Here is a 10,354-nt window from a genome sequence, read left to right as displayed (position 1 = left end):
CTTAAAGAGCTGGCTGACGTCATCGCGGGACCTCTTCTCTCAATTATTTTTGAACGATCTTGGGAATCTGGAGAGGTCCCAGTGGACTGGAAGCTGGCAAATGTTGTGCCAATTTTCAAGAAGGGTAAGAAAGAAGACCCTAGCAATTACAGGCCTGTCAGTCTCACATCAGTGCCTGGTAAAATTATGGAGAGGATGATCCTTGAAGTTATTGAAGCGCACCTGGGGGACAATGCAGTCATTGGTCCCAGCCAGCATGGGTTCATGAGGGGTAGGTCCTGCCTAACAAAGTTGATTTCCTTTTATGATAGGATCACCCATCTAGTCGATCAAGGTCGACAAGCTGATGTGATCTTTTTGGACTTCAGCAAAGCTTTTGACACGGTTTCCCATAGGATCCTACTGGACAAAATGTCCAGCATACAGCTAAACAAAAACATCATGTGATGGGTGAGCAATTGGCTGACGGGCAGGGCTCAAAGGGTTGTGGTAAATGGGGCCACATCTGGCTGGCGGATGGTCATTACTGGGGTCCCTCAAGGCTCCATTTTAGGGCCAGTCCTCTTCAATGTTTTTATAAATGATTTGGATGTAGGACTAGAAGGTGTTTTGAGCAAATTTGCCGACGACACCAAACTTGGAGGAGTTGTGGACTCGGATGAGGGTGGAAAGGCCTTGCAGAGAGATCTGGACAGATTGGAGAGCTGGGCGAACACCAACCACATGAAGTTTAACAAAAGCAAGTGCCGGGTCCTGCACCTGGGACGGGGCAACCCTGTCTGTACGTACAGACTGGGCGACGAGACGCTGGAGAGCAGCCCCACAGAGAGGGATCTGGGGGTTGTGGTTGACAGCAAGGTGAATATGAGCCAGCAGTGTGCCCTGGCAGCCAGGAGGGCCAACCATATCCTGGGGTGCATCAAGCACGGCATTGCTAGTCGGTCAAGGGAAGTGATTGTCCCGCTCTAGTCTGCGCTGGTGCGGCCTCACCTCGAGTACTGTGTGCAGTTCTGGGCACCACAGTACAGAAAGGACATTAAACTGTTGGAGAGCCTCCAGAGGAGGGCGACGAAGATGGTCGACGAAGGGCCTAGAGGGTAAGACGTATGAGGAGAGGCTGAGGTCACTTGGCTTGTTCAGCCTGGAGAAGAGGAGGCTGAGGGGGAACCTCATCGCAGTCTACACCTTTCTTGCGAGGGGGAGTGGAGAGGCAGGTGACCTATTCTCCATTATCACCAGTGATAGGACCCGCGGGAACGGTGTGAAGCTGAGGCAGGGGAAGTTTAGGCTGGACAGCAGGAAGAGGTTCTTCACTGAAAGGGTGGTTGCACACTGGAACAGGCTCCCCAGTGAAGTAGTCACTGCACCAAGCCTGTCTGAATTTAAGAAGCGATTGGACTGTGCACTTAGTCACATGGTCTAAACTTCTGGGCAGACCTGTGCGGTGCCAGGAGTTGGACTTGATGATCCTTATGGGTCCCTTCCAACTCGGGATATTTTATGATTTTATGATTCTATGATTCATGCAGCATCGTTCTTGTGCACACAAGTCATCTTATGTTCAAATCACTATTAATCTTTGAGAAAAAAAAAAACATTTTACATTAAGATTATTTGATTCAAAGCAATTGAAAATAATAAACCACGAGAAGACTTTGGTTTTGTGCTTCACACAAGTGAAGTAAAATCAATTCTTCAGCCTTACTTCCCTAAATTAACCGTTGCATTCTGACATCATCACTTTTGATAGCTGGGCAGGTGATCTTTCTCTAGGCTGGGTCCTCAGAGTTTCTCATCTAATGAAGCTGGCTTACATACACAAGGAACAACAATGCTTCATTCCTTAGGCTCGTGAAAGCAAACTCATTGTGCTTTGTATCCGAGGTTTGATGTTTTCACTTCTATAGCTCCAGAACCACATGTATTACACATAAAATGCTGGAAGCCTGATCTGCTTTGGGACTAGCATCAGCTCTTTATACCACATGAAAACACTGTGAAATCAGTGGATGGCAATGGAAATCCAAGTGTTTATTACCTCCTTAGAAGTGTCGACATCTTGTGAAAGCAGATTTCTCAGAAGACTTGAATAAAACGCTCCCCTTGGTTTAAATTTGAAGTAGGTTGGTCACTTGTTGCTATAGCTCAGATGTATTGCTTCTGCACATTTATGGAGCTGATGGGGCTGGAAGCAAGTTCTAATTGCTGCTAGAAGCAGTTCCCCAAAATGTGGAAACAGCCCCTCATTCTGTTCTCATACATACCCTGAACAGACAAGTATGTGTTCTGTGTATGAAAAATTGTTTTATTGGAGAAAATCTTAGTGACTGGGTCTTTCTGCATTAGAGGATCATTGCAGATGCTTCCTTGGAGGTGATCTGAAGAGTTCCTAGTGAACCAGGACAGCAGATTTGTCCTGCAGGGCAGACAGAGTACAAAGAGCAGCACTACACAGAAGTACAGTCAGCTGGTAATCCCTGAAGTTGCTGCACTGGTTTTCTTCAGAAGCACTCAGCAGTGATGGTGTAACAGGTCTGACTTCACTGCCTCTGGGTAGGGTAAGTCTGAGGAGAGAAATTTTCATTCCATTGTTTCTTAGGCCTTCATAAACATGGTTTGTGATCTGCCTAAATGTTTTTCTGTCAAGAGAAAGTTTTTTGTTAACATCCCCCTCCACACAACTCACCCGCCAAGGCTGGAGGATGCCATTTCAGAAATGAGAATACAGCTTTGGGAAAAAATGAGGATAAATGGACAAACTTACTGCAGAATAATTATACTGCATATTTACTTGCCTAAATAAAGTCAACATAAGGTAGGACTACCTGGTTGCATTATGCTAAACTGCATAAAATCCAGAAATTATGATTATTTCTATAAACCCTCTGAAGTCTTCTTTCTGTTAGCAGCTGTTGGTGCCTACCTTAAAGGCAAGCTTAGAACCATCTTCCTTGTCAGGAAATAGTTTTACTTAAGCTGAATACCTCCACCCCTGACTTCTCACAGTGTGTGGTGGCCCTTCAAAAGCACAGGTACTCCAGCAGGGAACCTTTCCTGGTCCCTCACCCTGCAGTGTTGGCCTCTGGGGCTTGTTGCCTCCTGCCCTTGCCATGCTGCAGCCTGGACTGGAGTCCCAAATGGGAGTCCTATTCTTTTCTGCAGAGAAAAGAAAACATTTTCAGATCTTGAGAGACCTGTGGGAGCTTGAAGATAGCAAGAGAGGAATAGAAGCACTCATTGTGCAGCTGGTGGAGTACAACCAGCAAGTTACCACGAACAGATCCTAGAGGTAAGGAGGGCTGGCTAGGAAGTTAAATTGTGCTGGTATTGACTAGGAGAATTTAGCACAGCCCCTACACATCCCAGCTCCATCAATAAATAAATCCCTCTTCATCACCATCTTGGTAGAGGGGGTGACTTGTGGTAGATAGAGAAAAACTAAGAAACGAAGTATTTTCTACCTCAAAAATGTATAATTATTTTTAAATGGAAAGTAACTAGATACTTCATAATGTACCTAAGATAACTGATCTTGGAAAAATAGATAACTCTTTAAACATCATCAGTAACTGGATGAAAATGGTCTTGTTTAGCTAAAGTGAGATTCTCCAGAAGCTAGGCTGCTGCTGTTCCCCTCTTAGAACAGCCAGGTGCTATTCTCAGAGCTTGGCAGCTGGCTCCTATTAGGCAGCTTGTGGATGAGAAGATGCTGTCTGCAATCAAGGTTGATAATTACCTACTGGATTGTAGCAGGAGGAGGAAAGAAATACAAGTGTGTACCCAGAAAAATCCAGGTATTTACAAATATTTTTTCTGCTGTCATTTGACAGAGATATTTTCTGCTCTATAACTCTACATGTTCTAAGTATATTCAAAACTTAAATAAGAATTTTGCATTTCTTGAACTCAAATGTTGTACTTCTCTGTGTGAATAAGCATTCAGTTTTTCTTTAAGTTGAAAAAATGCATCTTTAGTTGTAAGATCATCATCATTACATCATTTGGTGTAAGTTTTTGGCTCAGTTCAGGACTATTAGTGTGTTTGACAGTAAGAGGACATTTGAGCTGGCTGCAACACCACTCAGAAACATTTTTAGCTAGGTAAAGATCACAAATACTTGACCCTGGACATCTGCTACAGACAGAACAGATATTGAGTATGGAAGGAAAAAATAAGTTGTAAATTCACGTAATGCTGTTGGTAGTTCTTGCTTTAAGCTGTAGAAGTATGCTTTTGGTTATGGGAAAATGGTTTGGGAAATGCATGATACCTTCCTTTCCAAATCGAGTCATAAATGAAGTGTATGATTAGGGCTGTAAAACGTCTCTGGTTAGAAAATTGATTTAGAAAGACATACTGTGAACAGTAGGCCTGCTGGAGAAGGATTGTTTAACCTGTAGCTGCTGTGTTAATTTTATCTGCAGTAAATGCAGTGTGCTGTTTGCTCATGTTTTTGGAGAGGTGGCTGATAGTATCAGTTCTTATTTCTTGCTAACATACCAGGGACAAAAAGTTGGGATTTTGAAAATGTGAAGGGTGTATCTAAAAATGCATCTCATGCTTTCTCTTAATTACCATGTAAGCAAGAACTATAGCTAGCAGCAGAGCATTAGATGAAGAAAGGATATTGATAATCTGTCCAGCAGTATGTAGGTTCTTAAAATGAGATCTCCTGGTTCAGGATGATAATGTAAACAACTTTTTTTTTTTCCCCCTCCCCTAGAAAGCTGTACACATGGCATTTCAAGTGGATTATTTGGCTTGCAGATACCCTTTCCCTGGGAAATGGGTTCCACCAGAGAACTCTGTTGCATCAACAAGCCTCAGATGCTCTTACGTCCCAGCAAGAAGCTGAGCAGGCATAATGCTCCTCTGGCAGACCCTTAACACAGAATCAGAGACCGGTATGACTTCATGATAGGAAAAGAACTTACCTGCCTACTTATGGAAGGGCAAAAATCCTTTTCTCTTAAGTGACTGTCATTGTGGACTGAGTGTTTGGTGAATGACAGTTCATTGTCCATCTGCTTGGAGGTGATTGGTAAGTCGTGCTTATGTCATGCTTGAGAGATGGTTGCTGGATCTGAAACCCTTTCCTGAGGCAGAACCTTTCAGTTACCTACGTGGATACTGAAAACAATCATGTGCTTTGCCAAAATCATCCAGCGCTAATACTGCCTCGGCTCTAGCAGGCTTATACTAATTTGAGTAACTTGAACTAGACGTAGTTGGAGATCCGCTGTGGTAATTGGTTTTAAAGATACTGCCTAATGCTTTTCCCTATGCTCTTATTTTTATTGTGGCTGGGTTGGATGACGGGATCCTCATCAGGCTGAAGGAGTGATGGTTTGGTTCGTCTGGGGTTGGGTGAGGTTGAGGAAAAAATGTGGAGGGAAGGATCAATGAGTTCATATGAAATCTTGAGACAAGTTGGACACGAATGTAGGACAGTCCTGCCTCTCAGAAACATGACAAAGAAATGAGAATGGTACCCACTTCTTCACTGATAGTTGGATTGCCAGAATGATCCTGTGTCAGTGCGTGTTGCTGACTCATCTCGTGCCGTGGAACTGTGGCTATCGGCTGCCTTTCACATACTCTACATTTTAACTGTTGTTTGCATTCCAAAGGTAACCTGCCTGTAAATGGAAAAACTTGTCCCAGTGTAAACTTTGGGAGTAATGCCTGGTAATTAGCCCCTTGCACCTGGAGACTGGTTGAGTAAGCAGTGCATCCAAACACCTTGGCGTTTTTCAGAAGGCCTTTGCCTTTTGGACTTCTACTTGGCAGCTGTGACAAAAGATCCAGCATGATCCCTTGTTTTTAAAAACAACACCCAAACGAAGAAATGCCAAAAACCTGCCTCCCCCTCTGATGTCAGCTCAGCTAATATATAAATCGAGTGCCTAAATAATATAAATATGGGTGCCTAAACCCAACACGTGGACTGTTGCAGAAATTGTCTGCTGACTTTCCCTGTAGATGCTGTGGCATTCCCTAAAAGCCCGGCGATGCCCAGGGTACTGCAGATAGCACTGCTGGGCAGGCACCTCAGACTGAGGTCCTGGGAGGGATTCATACACAGCATCGCCCTGCTCTTCTTGCCTGGAGTGCTGAAGTTGTAGCATTGGCAGAAGATGACAGCACAGAAGGCTGCTTCCTTCCTTCAATTTTTGCATGAGACCATCCTGCCTTTCTCTCTGGCCTGGGCGAATGGGCTGGGCAGGGAGAGGCCACAAGGACTGTGTGTGAAGCTTGGCTTGATGGCACATCCAAGCAGGAGAGGAAAGGGAGAAAATGCAAACCATTGTGCAGTGAGGAATGTCCTTTCCATCCCTGCTGTGTGTTAGGGGTGCCTGCAGGCCTGTCCTGTCCCAGTATTGTTGATGTCTTATAATATACTTCCTCCTGCTCTTCCGTAACTACTTGCACAAAGCTGCTCTGTGCCAGGCTGCTCCAAGGCAATCTACTACACCCCAAACTGCTGCCCTGGTCTGTGCCTTCCTCCACCCCATGCAGCTGCTCCCCTGCTCAGCCTCACTATTGTAAGTCATCCTCACCTTCAGCCCACCCTGCACTGTATCTCCCACCTGGACAGTCTTTGCTCCTGCCAGTTACCATCAGCTGCAGAACCCGTTGCTGCTGGGCACTTGGCCTTGTGTATATGGGAGAGAGCAGTGGCTCTGCTGGTGCTGCAGCTGTTGCTGCTGCTTTCAAGCCCTCCCTGTTCCCTGGCTCTGGCTGATGGGCTCCTGGCAGGCCAGGGCTGAGGCAGCTGCTGCTGCTCCCGTCTCCTTGTGTCACTGGCACCGCCAGAGCACTTTCAGCTCTCCCAGTCTGCTGACTCATGAGGAAGGCAGCCAAGACCCTATCCGCTCTTCAGGCATCTTCTGGTTTAAATGTTTTTCTGCCCAAATAGATGGCTTCCAAGGCTCCTGCTTTTGGGGATGCAGCTGTCCCTGCGTCAGGAGGAGGGAATAACATGACTGTAGATTATATACAAGGAGTCCTGTGTAATTGAGGATGTCATGTGAAATGTGATTATGAAAGGATGCTCACACTACTTCAGATTGTGTATCAAGACTCTGCCATCCAACACTATCTTGCCTTCTTGGAAAAGTTCTAGCAGGTGTAGTGACAAATTTTCTGGCTTTGAGGAAAAAAAAAACACAAACAACTGGTGCTACTTAGCACTTAGGCTGAACAGGAAAGAGGCCATTTTTTGAGATGTGTATGACTTGCTAGTGGGAGAGAAAGCAGATCCAGGCTCTCCTGTGCTTTCATTTCAGTTCCTCAGGGAATGGAAGGTGGCACCATTCCTGCTGTGTGTAGAAGAAAGCAAAGGGGGAAGAATCCCTATATTGCATGTTAGGGAAAGTTGTCTGATTGCCACTATTTTACTAAAGAAGAGAGCTAGTACAGCTGAGACCCCTTAGGACCAAGGTCTCAACACCATCCTTACCTTCTCCGCAATGTATCTACCAGAGTAAGCTTTAAAAGCTGTGGTTACATCAAGCTGCATCATTCTGTACATGATGCTGAGAGGTACTGTAACATATTCAATACCAAGGAAATACTTTCTGAAGATTCAGTAGATGTTTAAAAAGAGGATTTGGATAATAAAGCTAGAGCAGCTAGATGCTATACTGATGCTCCTGCTTACAGTTTATGAAGAGTGGAACTGTAACTTAAAGCCAGCCTAAGGTTTGGAAAGGTGTTCCTTAACTGCTCCTGAGGTGTAGAGCTGGTCATAAGAAAACTTGATTTTTTTAAGATGGCTAAATCAGCTTTTAAAATCCAAGATTAAGATCTAGCTTTGCTTTGATTTTCTGTTCGGAGCAGCTCACTGAGAACTGTAAGAGATTACTTTAGACAAGTCATGCTAGCTTTGACATGAAACAGCAGGCTGGAGTTGGAGTAGTAGAGAGAATAAGATCTGAAAAGGGGCTGATGTGGCTGGGTATGTAAAAGCTACCTACAAGGATGAGAAACTTTCAGGTATACTGACTTATAACAGTATTATTCTCCCATTCCACAGAGAATAAAGAAACAGTAAGGATACAAAATATTTTGTAATGATACACAAATCTATTAATAGGGAACACTTTGCCTGAACTAGGTGAATGAAGCATTTTTACTGAAGAAAATATGTATGAAAAATTCTGTGAGTCTGTAGCATATGAATATAGCTGATACCAAGATCTTTTCTTTGAAAGAAGAAAAGGCAAAACAATCCTGTGTACACTGCTTATTCACAGAATGTTTACATCTTCAGTTTTACAAAACAGTCACATTTGCTAAAATGGTCTTCTGAAATGCCTGATTAAAAAGACAGTGAACCATGGTATCCCATCAGGAGCAGTATATCACATCTATAAATCCAATTTAAATCTAGTTGTAATAGGAGTGTGAGACAAAGAACAGCATAACAGCAGTAAAAGGAGCTTCTAGTTGACAATGGGTACCATATATACTTCAGAATACCAAAATGAAGATAAAAGTTTTAAATTAAACAGTTCTGTCAATGAGTAATAGACACTTAAGATAGCACATGTGCTCTTCTGTCCAGTTGCCTTCTGGAAGGAATGGAGTGTCTTGAGACTGCAATTTACAGGATTTTCTGTAGGATAGAATTGGCAACTTCCAGGGATTCATCTTTCACCAAGACAATATCATAAGAATCCATATATTTTTCCAAAAGTTCATCTACCTAATGGCAGAAGGGATAAAGAGAAAGACCCACTTAGTTTTAGAATATTAAAAGATTTTTTTTGTCCTTAAAATATTGCCAATCTTTCCACCAATTTCAGGAAATGAGCCATGTAAATATGTATCATTCTTATGAGGATGACAGAGTAGGAGTAATGTGACATTAACTGTGTTCACGTTCCAGGATTAACCTCACATTTATTCCAGGTTCTCACATGTACAGATACCAGGAAAAACAATCAACCAACCAACCAACCCACCCCTCCGCCCAGTGTTTTCTCATTTTCCCAAAAGGCAGAGAGGAAAAAGAAAACAAGAGTTTTCTCTCCTGAATGCGAATGTATGTGCATTATAACTTGCCAAACAATCAGTTCTCTGTCTCCAAAGGGAAAAAAAAAATGTCATGGACTAAATTTGTTATTTGGAAGACTACAATTTTGCTCAATTATCAATCCAGTACTGAAAGGCAGGAGTGGCGGGGAACCATAAATATGAAATCCATGAAAAATGTTGAGATTCCAAAACAAGTATGGGTCAAACACTTGTTTTGATATTTGATGCTTATTACAGTGAACCTGTTGCTAGTTCACAATATTTCACTCAAAGCTTACAAGGATGTCAGGTTACTTACTTTATCATTGAGATATCCAATTTTAAGAATGTGCTCAACATTTGCTACTCCGTCTGCCATACTCAAGTCTCCTTGGGAATCACCCAGCAGTATTATATTACTGTTGTCTTTTAGTTGTTTGAAATACTCTGTATTCTTCAAGGCACCATCATGTTTGTTGTAAACATGAATCAATTCTCCTTTAAATCCTTTTAATATTCCCTATAAAAAAACAAAACAAAACACTGAAGTTATTTCTAGTGTTATATAGACAAAATAGCATCTAGAATTAAATAGGTATTACTCTTGAAATATGTTTAATCTTTAATTATGAAAAAGATAAATTACTGTTAAACAACGGAATGACTGTAACAGCACTGTTAAGACTAGAAAGTCAGTGATCCTGCTTGGAGGAGGAGTAAAGCTGTACTGGGCTGAGTGTGAGGCTATCATTAAAGGAAATGAATGGTATCTTAGTCACACCATGCTAACAGTGTTTGAACTATTATCCTCTGTTTGACTGTTCACTTGGGAGAGTGCTGAGTAAGCAATTCTCATTTTATATAGAGCAGGGCAGATGGCTACAACTGTTGCATTAGAATGTTCATCTTGTAGTATATAAAAATAGTCGTTAAATCCTGCAAACAGTCATGCATACATACATTTTCATCAAAATCCATGAAATTGGAAACCACTTTGACATTAGAATGGTAGACTCCAGCCTGGTGGATAACTTCCTCAAGAATGTCCCCAATCCCGGCAGAAAATATGAACACGGGGATATTATGTTCACTGAGCTTATCAAAGAAGTTCTCATATCCTTCTCTGCAAAAAAGGATGTAAATATAAGTCAAGTCTCAAAGAAAGAAAGCCAAGAAAGATCACAGTTTGCAGAAAACATTTACATCATATTTAGAAAATAGTATAGCCTTCACTGAGAATTTCTCTTTATTTCTTTTGCCTCACCTATTCAGGTTAGCAAGAACCATCAGCCTAACACAAGGCATGTAGTTTTAGAAATAAATTCCTGTTTC

General features: G+C 42.5%; 1 protein-coding gene across 10 annotated transcripts in view; it reads right to left on the bottom strand.

Annotated features, from left to right (window-relative positions):
* Positions 1 to 8,069: 8,069 nt before the first annotated feature.
* The window catches only part of NT5C3A (5'-nucleotidase, cytosolic IIIA), a 28,018-nt gene continuing 25,733 nt past the window's right edge, over positions 8,070 to 10,354 (bottom strand). For all 10 annotated transcript variants that reach the window (XM_083822131.1, XM_083822132.1, XM_083822133.1 and 7 more), the window contains 3 exons: positions 9,983 to 10,145; positions 9,342 to 9,542; positions 8,070 to 8,711 (listed from right to left, as the gene is read on the bottom strand). In XM_083822131.1, the coding sequence (XP_083678257.1) occupies positions 8,610 to 8,711; positions 9,342 to 9,542; positions 9,983 to 10,145 (466 nt within the window). In that variant the 3' untranslated portion in view covers positions 8,070 to 8,609. The remainder of the gene's footprint in view (positions 8,712 to 9,341; positions 9,543 to 9,982; positions 10,146 to 10,354) is intronic.

The sequence above is a fragment of the Anser anser genome (genome assembly GCF_964211835.1).
Source record: "Anser anser genome assembly, chromosome: 2".
Lineage (NCBI taxonomy): Eukaryota > Metazoa > Chordata > Aves > Anseriformes > Anatidae > Anser > Anser anser.
This window is presented reverse-complemented; position numbering and strand designations above follow the sequence as displayed.